Source organism: Podarcis tiliguerta (genome assembly GCF_965153285.1).
Source record: "Podarcis tiliguerta genome assembly, chromosome: 9".
NCBI lineage: Eukaryota > Metazoa > Chordata > Lepidosauria > Squamata > Lacertidae > Podarcis > Podarcis tiliguerta.
The window spans coordinates 10643113-10659843 of record NC_139542.1 but is presented as its reverse complement, the minus strand read 5'-3'; the positions used below and the strand labels follow the sequence as shown (position 1 = coordinate 10659843).

General features: G+C 44.8%; 1 protein-coding gene and 1 long non-coding RNA gene across 2 annotated transcripts; one reads left to right on the top strand and one right to left on the bottom strand.

Moving 5' to 3' along the window:
* Positions 1-918: 918 nt before the first annotated feature.
* On the top strand, positions 919-6112 carry LOC310657779. The gene is made up of 2 exons (XR_014501928.1): positions 919-2330; positions 5973-6112. It is a non-coding gene; the product is annotated as an uncharacterized lncRNA (long non-coding RNA).
* PIGM (phosphatidylinositol glycan anchor biosynthesis class M) lies at positions 5986-12508 on the bottom strand. Its single transcript, XM_083398532.1, has 2 exons — positions 12383-12508; positions 5986-7641 (listed from the first exon to the last, which is right to left on the bottom strand). The coding sequence occupies exon 2, from the start codon at positions 7486-7488 to the stop codon at positions 6205-6207; it is 1284 nt and encodes a 427-aa protein (XP_083254658.1). The 5' UTR covers positions 7489-7641; positions 12383-12508; the 3' UTR covers positions 5986-6204.
* Positions 12509-16731: the final 4223 nt, after the last annotated feature.

The window sequence follows — 16731 nt, the reverse complement described above, 5'->3', positions numbered from 1 at the left end:
TTCGTTAATGCTGCTAATGTTGTTTCATAGATTATAAATGCTGCATCGAATTGTTAATCGGATAATGTGGCATTTGCTTTAGCTTCTTCTTGTTGCTTCGTTAACAGTGTTTTATAGATTGCAAATGTTTCAATGACAATTTGTTAGTTATTCTATATGCTTTAGGCTGCATTTGTGATGTTCAATTATGTGCTACTGTGTTACTGTTGTTTATTGTTTGCAAGCCGCTTTGGGGTTCATTTGGATGAAAAATGACATAGAAATATAATAAATCAAAATTAAATCAAATGGAAAATGCCCGGCAGTGTTTTCCTGTACAGTAAGGCACAGGTGGGACAGGTCCCCAACCTGACACAAAGGGAAGGTCCCAGGGTGTGTTACAGCATTAAAACAGAATATTAGAAAATATTCTAATTTATAATTTACAATCATAAAAACAAGACTGGTCCTAAATACATATGTGTTCATTCATAACTTTCTTGGTATGCCGCTTTTCAACACGCAAAAAAAAATACTAAAAGGGGCTTATAAAAAAAGAAACAAAGAAATACATTACAAGAAACAAAAACAAACACACAAAAAAGGAATCAATTTCAAAATCAACCATCACAAAAATAGCTTCAGCTCAGGGGCTCATAAAGATTTGCTTTCCAGAGCAATTACAGTGGTACCTTGCAAGACGAAAAACTCGCAAGAGTTTCTTGTTTTTTGAGTTGCTTCACAAGACGAATTTCCCTATGGGCTTGCTTCGCAAGATGAAAACGTCTTGCGCCTTTTTCTTAAAACCGTCAATGCATTCGTATAGGAAACCGTCAATGCATTTCCTATGGGAAACCGTGCTTTGCAAGACGAAAAATTCACAAGACAAAAAAACTCGCAGAACGAATTAATTTCGTCTTGCGAGGCACCACTGTATGTTATTGCAGCAACGGCTGCTATTGTGGGATGCAGGAAACTCAACAACTTCTACAGAAGAGAGAGAATGAAGAAACTTAGAACAATCGCTTGGAAACTCCCTGAAATTACTTTGGTTTAATTTTCCAGAGAATTTACTCCTTTGACCCAGAAGGCTCTTTGACCTACGGGGGTTTCTCGGGCGTGCTAAGCAATGCAACCAGGCAGAGGTTAAACACTTGCAACAGCAACAGCAAAACCTTTGTACTTGCCAGCTACTTGGCTGGCCAATTTACAGAGCAGTAGGTCAAGAATGTGGTGGAAATGTGAATAAACATCTATTATTAATCATAATCATTGTCATTGTCATCATCATCTCATTTATTGGTGGCTTTTTACAGTCTCAAAGGGACTCGACAAACAAATGAAACACTGTATATGAAAAAGAAATTAAGAGGAGAGAAAAATTAAAGCGCCAACAGTACACAAATGCACAATAAAATAAGGATCTAGTCCTAACCACCCATCTAAAAGATGAGCAGCACCACAGGAGGCAGCATTATTAATTAACAAAAGACCTGGATAAACAGGAAAAAGCTTAGCCTGGTACCTAAAAGCTGCCAGAGATGGTAGAAAGAACATTCCACAGGCAAGGGGGCCAACACTGACAAGACCCTTCTTGCCTGACCAAGACCCGTACGTTCCCCGCAAGTGGGAAACACAGAGAAGGGCTAATTCATATGTGGAGAGTCCAGTCGGCACTTTGGGGCAACTACAATATTAAACCTGGACTTGCACATATTACACCTGTGCTGGACACAGAGGAATGGTGGGAGGCACCAGCTAGGGAAGAAGGCTCTGAGCCAGGGGACTGGAGGTGAGACGGTGATGAGTGGTCAGAGGGAGAAGAGGGGGCAGACTGGGAGGAGATGGTGTCGGAAGCTGGAGAGGCAACAGGCTTTAGTGAGCAGGAAGAGCTATGGCAGAGAGCAGTCTAGAATCAGAGGCTGGAGAGGAGGGGGACCAGGAGACGGAGATGAGGTGGGCTGCTGAAGAAACCAGGGAGTCTTCCTTTCCTGCTGCGACCAGCTCCTCTCCTCCCTGGTCTCCCATAGAGGAATGAAGAGGGCAGAGCAAAGAGAGACTAGACAGAGCCTCAGCTTGCTGTTGTTGTGGAAGAACCAGGGAGAAGAGGAGTCTTAGAGAGTGGTGGGAAGGCGAGGACCTTCAGTCCTCAGAACTGCCTCATTGGGGCCAGACCTACAGAGAAGAGTTGCTGTGACACTAGGCCTGAGCTGTTTTGGTTTCTTTGAATAAAGAGTGAACTTCCCTGACACCTGTGTTTTTTTATTGCTGACCTACTCCAGACTCCAGCTCCTGACATCAAGTGCCGTTAAACTATCTGAACAGTGCAATGCAGTAGAAATGGGAACCAGGTTTTATTCATTTTATTCAAAAATGAATAAAACATATAATAATAAGTACTGGAGATGCAAGATACAAAAAGGAACCTTCTACCATATGTGGTGGACATGCCCCGAAACTGGGAAATTTTGGAGCATGATCCATGAAGAAATAAAGAAAATATTAAGAATATCATATAGTAAAAGGCCAGAGGCATTCCTTTTAGGAATTTTAAATGACGATATTCCAAAAGACAAAACCATTTTTTTCTTATACAAAACGTCTGCAGCAAGAATCCTGCTGGCTAAGTACTGGAAAGGGAATCAGTTACCCACTAGGAGAGAGTGGCTATGTAAGCTCTCAGAATACTTAGAATTAGCCAAATTGACAGATATAATAAGACAAAAACCAAAAAGTGAAGTAAAAAAAGAATGCCTAAATGAACACTTCAAAAGTCAAGGTTCGAGGGCAGAAATCTGGCTGAGTCTGGAATAACCTTGTGAAGTGAAAGGATATGAAAGAAGGATTTATATCTAGATGTTAGGATAGAGATGATAAAGAAAACAGGAAAACAGGAAGACATAATGAGAGGTAAAGGAGGTGCTGTGGGATTGGTGGAAGTCAATATCTTCTTGTTGTTTTAGTGTTTATAATATTAACTTGTGGGAGTTTACATACTTCTCCCCCCGAGGATGCAGTGTCATCGACTATATTCTTGTCCCTTATAATATTATAAATTCGATCATAGACCTCAAAATTGGAACGCGTACTGAAAGCGACCATCAGCCATTATTGTTGTCTATTAACTTAAAGGATGAAACCAAAATAACCAAGCACAATATCATAGAACCCTCTCAATACAAACAAATGACCCAATTAAAATGGTCCCAGGAAATGAGCGCAGCAGTGGGGCAAAAACTTACAGCCAACCTGAGAAAGCAAGTATTATCCAACTTAAAGACCGCTAATTCCTACAGCGATATTCCGAAAATTTATAATGAAATCTTCCAAATATTCGTAGAACTCGGTACTCCACCTAAAGCTTGGGTACTTAAACATAGCGCTAGCCCTTGGTTTGATGATGAATGCTTCCAGCTAAAAAGAAAACTGCGCCAAACATTTAAAAATAATCGCACTAAACTAGAGCCCTCTTATCTTGATGAAAAAAGAAAATATCATTACATTCTGGCCGAAAAGAAACAGAAATATGCAACCCAAAAATGGCTACAATTACTCGACTCAATTCAGAGTAAAAACAACAAAGCGCTCTGGAACCTAGTGTACGGAGGATTGAAAGCCGAAAATCAACTAACTCTACCACCAATTGCAGAATCCAAATGGTCCCAATATTTTACATCTGTATTTAACAATCTACACAGTGAACTTAAAGGAAATGAAACCACTAAAAATAAAATCAATAAACTCCAGGAGTGGCCAAGGGTAGAAGAAGAGGAAATTAGAGAGATAGTTAAAAATTTCAAATCGGGGAAATCTCCTGGGCCAGACGGTCTACCAATAGAATTATTTAAGACCTATATAGATTGGTGGGCAGAACCCTTAGCTCACTTGTTTACTCTCATAGATAAATATGGGATCATACCTGAGATATGGTTAAGATCAATAATTATCCCAATCTTTAAAAATGGCGACCCAAAAGAACCAGGGAATTATAGACCGATAAGCCTATTATCAGTGATAGGGAAAATCTACGCTAAGCACCTTTTATCTAAACTCCTCACCTGGATGAAAAATCTAAATTTACCAGGGAAAGAACAAATAGGTTTCTCCAAAGGTTGCTCTACATTAGACCACTGCCTTATACTTATGCATTTGGTTGAAAAATACAGATCTCAAAGGCAATCTAAGATATATGCTGCTTTTGTAGATTTTCGTGGTGCATTCGACTCAATTGACCGCCCAAAGCTGTGGAGGAAACTCGCAGAATTAAAAATTGACCAGCGCTTATTGATTCTAATACAAAATTTATACTCTTCCAATATCTGTCAAGTCAAACTTAACACCAAAGGTCACCTTTCATCAGACATCCCAAACTCGAAAGGGGTAAAACAAGGGTGTATTCTTGCCCCCTTTCTATTTAATTTATTTTTATCAGACTTGCCAGATCACCTTCAAAAAATAGAATCACATGCCCCTAAACTTAATCAGAAACCAGTTCCTCTGTTATTATACGCAGACGATGCTGTTCTACTATCATTAACGAGCTTGGGTCTGAAACGTCTTATATCTTCTCTGATCCTTTACTGCGAATGTAACAAACTCTCTATAAATTACGAGAAGACAAAAATTTTGGTCTTCTCGAATGGTTGGAAATTAGAGAAATGGAAAATAAGAGGGCAAGAAATCCAACAAGTGAAAATCTATAGGTATCTGGGAATCTTATTCCAGAGCAATTTAGGGTGGGCAAATCATCGCACAAATGCCATAAAACAGGCAAAGTGCACCTCATCAGCAGTTGCCCGTTTTTATTATCAGAAAGGCAATCAATTTATTCCTGCGGCCAATCAGATATTCCAAGCAAAAGTGCAATCCCAGATATTCTATGGAATCCCGCTATGGGTCCAAGCATATAATAGTGATTTAAAAAAGATTCACTCCAGCTTTTTGAGACGTATTCTTGGACTCCCAGCTGCGATTAAATATGAAACAATGTGTGCAGAAATAGGCATACACACAATGGAATATTGGGCCTGGTCCACCTCAATAAAGTACTGGTTACGCTGCCATTTTCGCTGCCCCCCATCAAGTCTGCTCGCAGATTTGCTCAAAGACTCCTACAAATCAAGATGGTATCAGTACCTCGAAAAAAAGATTGAATCTTTAGGCATCGAGCTGGAACCCCTGTACAATTCTAATGAGCAATACATTTTCCATAATATCCTAACTAGACTAAAGGATGTCGAGAGGCAAAATATTATGGCAGCTGTAAACAAAATTTGCTCTCCCATATTCTATGGTTTAAATATCTTAGCTGGCAGAGCCAATTACGTCACTAAATTAATAATCCCAGCCCAACGTAGGGCTTTTATGCTGGCCCGTTTGAATGTTTTTCCCTCAGCATTTGTCAGGGGAAGATATCAAAACATTCCCAGAAACAAGAGATTCTGCAGATGTTCTATGAATGTCCCGGACACCGTAGAGCATATTCTCTTTCATTGCCCATTGTACCGTACGCTCCGTCAACGCGTGCTGTCCCCTCTTTTGGGTGGTCTGGAACCCCAGCAAGGTGAATGTGTGGGATTCTGCCTATCCGACGTTGACCAAAGGGTAACGGCGGGGGTAGCCGAGTTTTTGGTAGCAGTTCTCCAAGGAGCAGGTTAACAAGGAAAACCACTGACTCTATATGCATATATATATATATGTATGTAGCCAACTGCTGCCTTTTTATATATATTTTAAGGCTTTTATATCTTATTTTCTCTTTTATGGTTTTATTTGTATAATGCCTAATAAAGGTTTGATAAGTAAGTAATATTAACTTGTAAGATATGGATTTGTTTGGGTTTTTTGTTGTTGTTTTTTGTCTTTTTTAGTTTTCGAATGTTGATTTTTGAGTGTTGTGTATTGTTATCTTTTGATATCTTTCGTGTTGTTGTTGTGTGGAAAATACTAATAAAATTCATTTATATTTTTTTAAAAAAAGAAATGGGAACCAGTTACGTAACAAATGAATACACATCAATAGTCATGTTTCAGAAGACCTCAAAAAAAAAGCCTTCGCCTTTCTCAAAACGAAGGGCGCGAGTTTCCAAAACAGTGCAAAACCGATACCGAAAAAGAAATCCCCCAAGCTTTTTTTTTTAAGTCTGTTGTTACCCAGTCTTGCTCAGTGAATAACTCCTCTCAGAGAACCACCTGTAGGATTCCTCCTTTGTGAGGAGTCAGGGCTCACCGCTGCTTCACTTTCCTGGTCACCTGCGCTGTACAATAGTGAGAAATAATCTGAACGAGGACCGCGCAGTTGATAAGGAGGAAGAGCAAGCCTGCTAGCCAGATGAGCAAGAAAGTGTTTTGCCCTTTGAACTCCAGAAAATAGGCTGGCGCCAACCACAGACCCTGCCCAAGAAGCCACAGCAGGAGAAGCGTGGCGGCCCGAACCCAGGACATCCTCAGGCGAGGCAGCACAGGTGGAAGGAGGCAAAGGTACCAGAGGAAATACTGGGATGTGCACACTTTGTTGAAGCTCACAAACACCGCAGTGTGCAAGAAGCAGCAGAAGACAAGGTCCTGGTAATAAGCCAAGGATATGACCAGCAGGAGGAGGAGCTGCGGGAGGAAGGCCGCAAGTCCGAGGGGGAAACTCCACTCGCTCTCCGCCGTCAGGTACAGCATGTAAAAGTAAGGCGAGAAGTTGTGGCGGATGTCTCGGCGCGTCAGGTGGTAGAGGTAGGTGTGCTCCAGAAACTCCCAGCCGTAACGGAGGTAAAACGCCAGGCCCAGGGCTGCAAAGGTGGAACCGGCCACCGTCCCGAAAACCAGGACGTCGCGGCTGGACAACAGCCTTAAGAGAGGCCGCAGGAAGTCGCCGGCGAGCAAGAGCCTCCCCTTCGAAATGTTTGCTTCTCTTCGCTCCGGGTTCCCGCAGCTTTGCAGATGAAGGGCTAACGGCAACGCGTAGGTCGCCGGGTAAATCTTCATATGCACGGAGAGGCCGTAAAGAACGGCCGCCATCACCAACCGCCTCTTCTCCACGTAGTACATGGTGCCAAGGACCAGGCTTGCGACGAGAGATTCTGCATTGCCCCGGCTGGACACGGTCATTGGCAGGGGGTTGAGGAGCCAGAAAGCACAGCAGCCACAAGCCTCCCTGTCCCCTAGGCCTCTGAGAAGCAGGATCTCGTAGATGAGGTAAGCGGCAACCATATCCCCCGCAACGAAAAGGATCTTTCCGTACAGATCAGTCAAGTGAACATTTGGGGTCAAGATCCAGGCCAGGAGCGGGGTGTAACGGTAAGTGGCTCTCAGGTAGGGAGATTTCCCTTCCGTGACGTACTTGGCGCCGTCGGTGAAGACCTGATAGTCGATGTCCGTATATTTCACCAGCATCGTCCTGTCCTGATAAACTCCGTAGAAGACAAGAGCGAGCCTGATGGCGAAAGCAGCACTGAATAGGAGTTCTTTCCTGAGGAATCCGGAAAGGATTCGTTTCCTGAATGTCTGATGTGGCTCCATATTTGGGTCTCTTTGAGAGGGGGCGTTAAAACAAGAAGCGGATCCCACTGCTGGTCCAGACTTGAGTCATCCTTCACGGTCACTCCTGCCTTGCTGTCGACTTCTTCAGATGCAAATCAAATCAACAGAGCTCTGCGTAATTAGCAAACAACCCTGTTTAAGAGACAGTAAGAGGCAGAGAAAGGTCAGCTGCTATTGGCATTTTGCAAGGGCCTCGCTATTTTACTCAGTGCTGGGGAAACCCTTTGGCCTGCCGGCCATGCTTCTTTGTTTATTCAATTTGCATCCCACCCAAAGTAGTCCAGATTATATATGATCATATTGTACCAACCGCACCATATTAGCCAAACTTGAGTGATACTTGTAAACACAATAAATACCGTTTGTGGAGTAGATGGGAACAATATTAAAGAATATAAAACTGTGCGAAGAAAACAGCGACAGTATAAACAGCACAATGAGAATGATTGGAAGACTCGTTTTGTCAGAAGTCTTTTTTATTTAAGTGTTTATTTAAGTATTAATTAGAAAGATTAAGTTTCTTTATGCACGTAAATCTGCTTTTTCTCCTTTCTTTTTTCTGTATTTTCTTCTTTTTTTTCCTTAATTGATTTTTCTTAAATTTTCTTTTTGTAGTATGAGATTGTAAATTCTTTGTATATGTGTATAATTTAAATTAATGAAGATTATTAAAAAAACAAAAAAAACAAAGTAGCCCAGAGTGGCACACATCGAAATGTCTAAACAATACAATTTAAAATAAGGTGGGAAGCCTATCAAAAGCAATTAAAAACCACCAAAAACACATTGGCAAACATTGGCAAGGGTTCAAAATTGGACCACAAAGCAGATTTCTCCAGGCTGACCAACATCACAATTTTTAAGGAAGGGTGAAAAGCAAATTTTAAAGAATAATAATACAAACAGCTCCCCACTAGCACATAATCTGCCTGTGTGTGATTGAAGAAGAAGAGTTTGGATTTGATATCCCGCTTTATCACTGCCCGAAGGAGTCTCAAAGCGGCTAACATTCTCCTTTCCCTTCCTCCCCCACAACAAACACTCTGTGAGGTGAGTGAGGCTGAGAGACTTCAAAGAAGTGTGACTAGCCCAAGGTCACCCAGCAGCTGCATGTGGAGGAGCGGAGACGCGAACCCGGTTCCCCAGATTACAAGACTACCGCTCTTAACCACTACACCACACTGGCTCTGATTGAGCACAAGAAAGTGCTGGAAACCCGGAAGTGGAACCTAGAAGTGGGGAGCACCTGGGAGAGGCTCTGTGGAAGGTCCACTTCCCTTTCTGGGTTCCCTGTGCCGCATGTGTACACAGTTGCACATAAGTACATCATGTGCAAGTGGGGAGTTGCCTGTATAGTGGATGCTCGAGTTGCGAACGTGATCCGTGCGGGAGGCACGTTCACAACCTGCAGCGTTCGCAACCAGCAGTGTTGTGCCTGCACATGCGCAGGTTGTGATTCTGTGCATGCGAAAGCACGATTTAGCGCTTCTGTGCATACGCAAAAAGCCAAAACCCAGAAGTAACCTGTTCCGGTACTTCTGGGTTTGACGCAGTGCGCGACCAAAAACGCGCAACCTGAAGCGTTTGTAACCCGAGGTAAAGGTTACCATTAGGTCCAGCTGTGGCCGACTCTGGGGTTGCGGCACTCATCTCGCTTTATTGGCCAAGGGAGCCGGCGTACAGCTTCCGGGTCATGTGGCCAGCATGACTAAGCCGCTTCTGGCGAACCAGAGCAGCGCACAGAAACACCGTTTACCTTCCCGCTGGAGCGGTACCTATTTATCTACTTGCACTTTGCCATGCTTTCGAACTGCTAGGTTGGCAGGAGCAGGGACCGAGCAACGGGAGCTCACCCTGTCGTGGGGATTCGAAGTGCCAACCTTCTGATCGTCCTAGGCTCTGTGGTTTAACCCACAGCGCCACCCGCGTCGTAACCTGAGGTATGACTGTACAATTAAAGCAGAAGCCTGGCTTTTGATTAGTGGAGCTTCCTTGTCTTGTTTTGTAAGCCACTTGGGAAACACGGCCAGAAGCAGGGAAACTAGGAATCTGAGAGGACAGTGTGGAAGGTACATAATGCAATTTGACACTTCCGGGTTAGCGCCTCCGGCAATGGCGGATTTCCTCTAATCTGGAGGAATCCGCTCCGCGAAAATTAGGGTCTGGACCGCCACGGCGAGGCGAAGACCCACTAAAAACCACAGGCAGGAGAAGCCTGTGGACCTGGGATTCAGCTGGCACCTTTTTGCGCCTCCCCTACTCGCGGGGAAACCCGGTTTCGGGGATCCGGAGTGACATGGGGTGAGCGGCGTGGTGCTTCGAATTGACTGCTTTTTTCACGGAGTGAAGCCGCATTGCTGTTGCAGGAGAGCGCTGACTTTTTCCTGTGGACAATTGGACTTTAAACAACTACTCGTAAGTAGAACGGAAAATTGGATCTTCAAATATCATAATTCGGCACATAATGCAATTTGACAGGTACATGATGCAATTTAACAGTGGGTCTCGTCTTGTGAGCTGCCTGGGCAGGGATGCCATTTCCACCAACCTGTTACGTGCAAGAACAGGTTGGGAAACCTCTGTCGGCCTGAGGGCCAGATTACTTAAGTGGAAACCTCTCGGAGGCTGTATTTCGACAGTGGGCAGGACCAGGCATGCAGAACCATAAACACGATCAGGCACACATTTCTAACGCATAACCTTAGAACAGAACAGGGCACATTCCCAACACACACACACTCCTAACTCACACTTTTAACTCAAAAAATCAGAGGCACAATTCTACTCACATCCTTCAGGCATGCGCACAGAATGAAGTACTCATTCCAAACTCACACCTTTTGTGTGCACACATAGGGGAAAAAATCAGACACAGAGTTCTAACACACAGCCTGCGTGCATGCACACAAACAAATGAGGAGACACACACTCCTAAGTCACCTTTAGCATACACCACACAATACACTGAGAGAGGAGAATCTGCACAGAAAGAACAGCTAGACTGGTGACTGGGAGTGGCTGCTGAGGCCACATAATACCGGTCTTGAAGGACCTACATTGGCTCCCAGTACGTTTCCGAGCACAATTCAAAGTGTTGGTGTTGACCTTTAAAGCCCTAAACGGCCTCGGTCCTGTATACCTGCAGGAGCGTCTCCACCCCCATCGTTCAGCCTGGACACTGAGGTCCAGCACCAAGGGCCTTCTGGCGGTTCCCTCACTGTGAGAAGTCAGGCAGAGGGCCTTCTCGGTGGTGGCACCCGCCCTGTGGAACGCCCTCCCACCACATGTCAAAGAGATAAACAACTACCACCAGAGTTCTAGAAGACATCTGAAGGCAGCCCTGTTTAGGGAAGCTTTTAATGTTTGATACATTACTTTATTTTAACATTTTGTTGGAAACCGCCCAGAGTGGATGGGGAGGCCCAGCCAGATGGGCGAGGTATAAATAATAATAATAATAATAATAATAATAATAATAATAAGGTGGTAAAATAAGACCCAAGCAAAGAACAGGAAAGACGGAGTACAGTGGTACCTCAGGTTAAGTACTTAATTCGTTCCAGAGGTCCGTACTTAACCTGAAACTGTTCTTAACCTGAAGCACCACTTTAGCTAATGGGGCCTCCTGCTGCCACCAGAGCACAATTTCTGTTCTCATCCTGAAGCAAAGTTCTTAACCTGAAGCACTATTTCTGGGTTAGCGGAGTCTTTAACCTGAAGCGTATGTAACCTGAGGTACCACTGTATTGAATAGATTGGGGGTGGGAACAAATTGAGAGGCGAGGCCCAGGGTGGGGTAGAAAGGAGGGACCCCCCCCCTCTCTCTGCTGCTGAAAGAGAAGGGATCTGCTTGAGAATAGCTAGAGGGCTGTCCCTGCTGTTGGGAGCTCAGAGTTGCAGCAGCAACAGTGACATGGAGCAGAGAAATCAGGAAGCTTTTTGAAAAAAACGGATGGCAAGGAAAGGAAGGAAGGAGCACTGTGCAGAAGCAGATCGGGCACAAACAATGATTGACAGAAACCCACTCTTAACGATGACTAAACTTCTGCATTGGAGGTTTTTTAAAGCAGAGGTTGGGTGGCCAGCTGTCATGGATTTCTGCATTGCAGGGGGTTGGTCTAGATGACTCTCGGGGTCCCTTCCAATTCTACAGTTCTATGGCTCTATGCATACCCTATTCCATACCCTCCAACATTTCTCCAATGAAAATAGAGACATTCCCTCCAGCATTTCTCGAATGGAAATAGGGGCATCATACCAAAGGTCCGTATAGTTAAAGCTAAGGTTTTCCCAGTAGTGATGTATGGAAGTGAGAGCTGGACCATAAAGAAGGCTGATTGCCAAAGAATTGATGCTTTTGAATTAAGGTGCTGGAGGAGACTCTTGAGAGTCCCATGGACTGCAAGAAGATCAAACCTCTCCATTCTGAAGGAAATCAGCCCTGAGTGCTCACTGGAAGGACAGATCCTGAAGCTGAGGCTCCAATACTTTGGCCACCTCATGAGAAGAGAAGACTCCCTGGAAAAGACCCTGATGCTGGGAAAGATGGAGGGCACAAGGAGAAGGGGACGACAGAGGACGAGATGGTTGGATAGTGTCTTTGAAGCTACCAGCATGAGTTTGACCCAACTGCGGGAGGCAGTGGAAGACAGGAGTGCCTGGCGTGCTCTAGTCCATGGGGTCACGAAGAGTCGGACACGACAAAACGACAACAACCACCACTGAGCTGCGTGCATTTCACGTGCCCACCTTTCTATTTATGTGCATTTAGCCCGGATATGACCATTTCTTCAAGGAAGGAGAGGGAGCAGAAGTAAATAATGGGGAGGAACAGCGAGCAGGGCAGGAGTAGGACCTTTGCAGGATACGGTACCTGTGAGGGTGACTCCGCCGCGCAGGTTGCTCCGGGGAAGAAGGTCCGCGAAGCTGCTTTGCAGCATTTGGAAAGCAAATCTCCTCGCTTGCAGGAAGCAGGGGCTGTTTGGGGAAGCGCATGCGCATTTGCGGAACTGAAGCCCCAGCCTCTGCCCTTCCTCCTCCTGCTTCGCCAGGAGAGCGAGAGCGGATGGGAAGCGGGCAGGAGAAGCAAAGTGAGGGCAGCGCCAGGGCTACATGGTGCCGCACGGCGCATGCTCATCGCTGCGAAGGTAGGGGTTTGTTTTATTCTTGGGTAGAAGGGACGTGTTTCTATGCCGCTTTTCATTCAGACGACTCTCAAAGCCGCTCACGAGCAATAAATAACAGTGCGGTAATAGAGCATCGCAAATGCAGCCCAAATCACACGAAACAACAAATCATCCATAAAGCAGTTGCAGCCTAAAAATCAGCAAAACACAACCACCGTAAAAGTCGTCACATGTGATGAACATGTCACATGTATAGCATTGGTGGTTCAGTGGTAGAATTCTCGCCTGCCACGCGGGAGGCCCGGGTTCGATTCCCGGCCAATGCAACTTGACTTTTGGTTTTAATTTTGGGACGTGGGTGGCGCTGTGGGTTAAACCACAGAGCCTAGGACTTGCCGATCTGCCGATCAGAAGGTGGACAGTTTGAATCCCCGTGACAGGGTGAGCTCCCGTTGCTCGGTCCCTGCTCCTGCCAACCTAGCGGTTCGAAAGCACGTCAAAGTGCAAGTAGATAAATAGGTACCGCTCCGGCGGGAAGGTAAACAATATTTCCGTGCACTGCTCTGGCTTGGCAGAAGCGGCTTAGTCATGCTGGCCACATGACCCGGAAGCTGTACGCCGGTCTCCCTCGGCCAATAAAGCGAGATGAGCACCGCAACCCCAGAGTCAGACACGACTGGACCTAATGGTCAGGGGTCCCTTTACCTGTACTTTATAGCATTTACAATCTAAAATAATAATAACAACATCAAAAAAAATAGCAGCTAAAAAGATATGCATTGTTGTTATTAAGCATGTGTTCTGTGTTGTTGTTGTTTTAATTCACCTATTGTAGGATCCAGCTCTGGTGATGCAAAAAGCCAAGTCAAGAGCAGAAAAAGGTGAGCATGAATGCAGGAGGGGTGACCCACTCACCCACCCACCCCTTTTATTGCAATGGCACAGTTATAGAGGCAGGATGGCCATTTATTTATTTTTTATTATTATTATTATTATTATTATTATTATTATTATTATTATTATTATTATTATTGGTTTTCTTGATTTACAAAAGTGTGTGCAGTGTCTCTCTCTCGTATTCCCCCCCCCCCCATGTAACATTTTTACAAATCAAATCAGTTTCATTTGTTGAGACATTAGAAAAGGGGGAAATAGGTGGAGGGGGGAAAACATGGGTGGAGGTGAGGTCGGGTGGTGATGTTTCTATTTTACTTACTATATGTAGGGTTTGGTATCAGCGTTGCTTGTGCAGGTTCTTTGCTGTTCATTTGTGTTCCTTTGGTGGTGAGAGAGGTTGGGATTGGACTAGGGTGTGGTTATTCATTTGTGGTTGGCTGTAGTGGTCTTTGTTTTCATGTGTGAGTGGGGTGGGTGGGTGTTTTGGAGCAGGTTTGTTGTTGTTTAGTCGTGTCCGACTCTTCGTGACCTCATGGACCAGAGCACGCCAGGCACTTCTGTCTTCCACTGCCTCCCACAGTTTGATCAAACTCATGCTGGTAGCTTCGAGAACACTGTCCAACCGTCTCGTCCTCTGTCGTCCCCTTCTCCTTGTGCCCTCCATCTTCCCCAACATCAGCGTCTTTTCCAGGGAGTCTTCTCTTCTCATGAGGTGGCCAAAGTCTTGGAGCCTCAGCTTCAGGATCTGTCCTTCCAGTGAGCACTCAGGGCTGATTTCCTTCAGAATGGATAGGTTTGATCTTCTTGCAGTCCATGGGACTCTCAAGAGTCTCCTCCAGCACCATAATTCAAAAGCATCAATTCTTCGGTGATCAGCCTTCTTGATGGTCCAGCTCTCACTTCCATACATCACTACTGGGAAAACCATAGCTTTAACTATATGGACCTTTTTTGGAAAGGTGATGTCTCTGCTTTTTAAGATGATGTCTAGGTTTGTCATTGCTTTTCTCCCAAGAAGCAGGCGTCTTTTAATTTCGTGACTGCTGTCACCATCTGCAGTGAGCCCTGCACGGCATAGCTCATAGCTTCTCTGAGTTATTCAAGCCCCTTCGCCACGGCAAGGCAGTGATCCATGAAGGAGTTGGATCAGGTTAGCCATATTGATTTGTATGCTGTTGGTGGATTTTTGTCATTGTCTTGTTGGGCTGTGTATGTGATAAAGGGGAGCCATACCAGGGTGAAGGCGTCTTCTTCTATTTGTCCCCGTATCAGTTTCAGTTTATTGGTTAATTTTTCTAGTCGAGCTGTTTCCCATACTGTTTGGGAAGCATAAGCATACAAGGAAAGTGCAAAGCATGGCTGGTGGAGGCAGAGAGAGGGGTGTGGCCTAGGGAGAGGGGGCGTGGCCTGGGAGAATCTCAAAGGCCAAATGAAGGCAGCCAAAGGGTCAAATTTAGCCCCTGGCCCTTTTTAAAAGACAAGGACAGAATCTGGCTCCCTCTCAACAAGAGGATGGTGGGCGGAGGTGGGATTCATCTACCAAGTTAGGTGGTTTCAACGCCTTTGGATGGGGCTGCCCTCCCATCCTAAAGGAACCAGCTTTACATGAACAGCTTCTGGCTCAGTTGGTAGAGCATGATACTCTAAATCTCAAGGTCGTAGGTTCGAGCCCCATGTTGGGCAAATGTTTCCTGCATTGCATGGGGTTGGACTAGATCAGCGGTTCTCAATCTGTGGGTCCCCAGATGTTGTTGGACTACAATTCCCATCATCCGTGAGATCTGGCCTTGCTAGCTAGGGGTGATGGGAGTTGTAGTACAACAACATCTGGGGACCCACAGCTGGAGGAAGGCTGGACTAGATGATCCTTTCCAACTCTACAGTGGTACCTCTGGTTGCAAACAGGATCCGTTCCGGAGGCCCGTTCGCAACTTGAAAAGAACGCAACCCGCGTCTGCGCATGCGCGGGTCGCTATTCGCCGCTTCTGCGCATGTCATTTTGCATTTCCGCATGCGCGAGTAGCGAAACCCAGAATTAACCCTTTCTGGTACTTCCGCGTTGCCGCAACCTGAAAACGCGCAACCTGAAGCAAACGTAACATGAGATATGACTGTACAGTACTTCTCTATGATTCTAGTCTGGGGTTTCTCCTAGACCCAGCACTGTCTTGGGAGTGTTTTGCTCTATGGATTTAGGCACTAGAGCCCTGTCTGGGCAGAGGTAGCCTTGTTACAGTTGTTTCATAGGTTGTAATTCATAAATAGCATCAAGTAAGTAAATGCCCTCAACTTTCCAGAGTACAGTAATCCAATTTCCTACATGCCCTTTTAATATATGCCCCAAAGTTGCTCTTCAAGTTTCAGCTCTCCTTGTCAAGCTATTTGGAAGTTGAGTATCTGAGAGGCATCACCACACAGAACCTTTTTAGTATACGTGAATTTACGTTGTGGCCTTCAAATAGATTCCTACCTCCTGTTCAGGGAACGAAAACATCTCCTGCTCTGCACTTTTGACCAAGACTTATTTTTCCCTAATAGAGTTCACCTGGCCACCCTATGATTTCAGAAAAATCATGCAGGCCTTAGGTAGTCTGGGTGGTAACAGGGCTGTCTTTGACTGTACTGAAATGTTTTGACCAGTTACTTAACTTATAAATTGAAAGTGTTGCTTCTGTTGTAGCGGTAGTTAATTAGAAACCGCTATGTGAGCAAGATAGGAGACAATTGAGCATGACCATGAAAATATATATATATAAAATTAAATAGAATATAATAAAGGTAGCCATCTTTACATAAAATAATATGCCATGATTCGTTAGGATAATACATTGTGTTCAGTAAATAATCATTTTTTCCCAAGTATCTGATAGCAGTAAGATCATATGGCTTGGATCATGGGGCGACCCAAGTACCCTCCATTTAGTCTATATAGAATAGTTAAATCTTTCTAACCCTGAAACCCTAGTATGGTTCCTCCACATTTTTTTGCCAAGTACTGGGAGCCAATCTGTTCCATGGGTCTAGTAGTTTGCCTCCAAATTCTGGGAAGGGCATTTCCCCATTAAGAAAGCTTTTGTTTCCATTACTTACATTCTAATCGATAAAAAGCTATCATATTCCAGAAAGGGCATCCTGGTATTTCTGACTTATTCCCAGCCATATTTCCATGCTGATTGCCAAAATCACAGCTGAGACTTAG

Bases quoted from the DNA above. Each gene is read 5' to 3' on its own strand.
- PIGM (XM_083398532.1), bottom strand. From the start codon at position 7,488: ATGGAGCCACATCAGACATTCAGGAAACGAATCCTTTCCGGATTCCTC.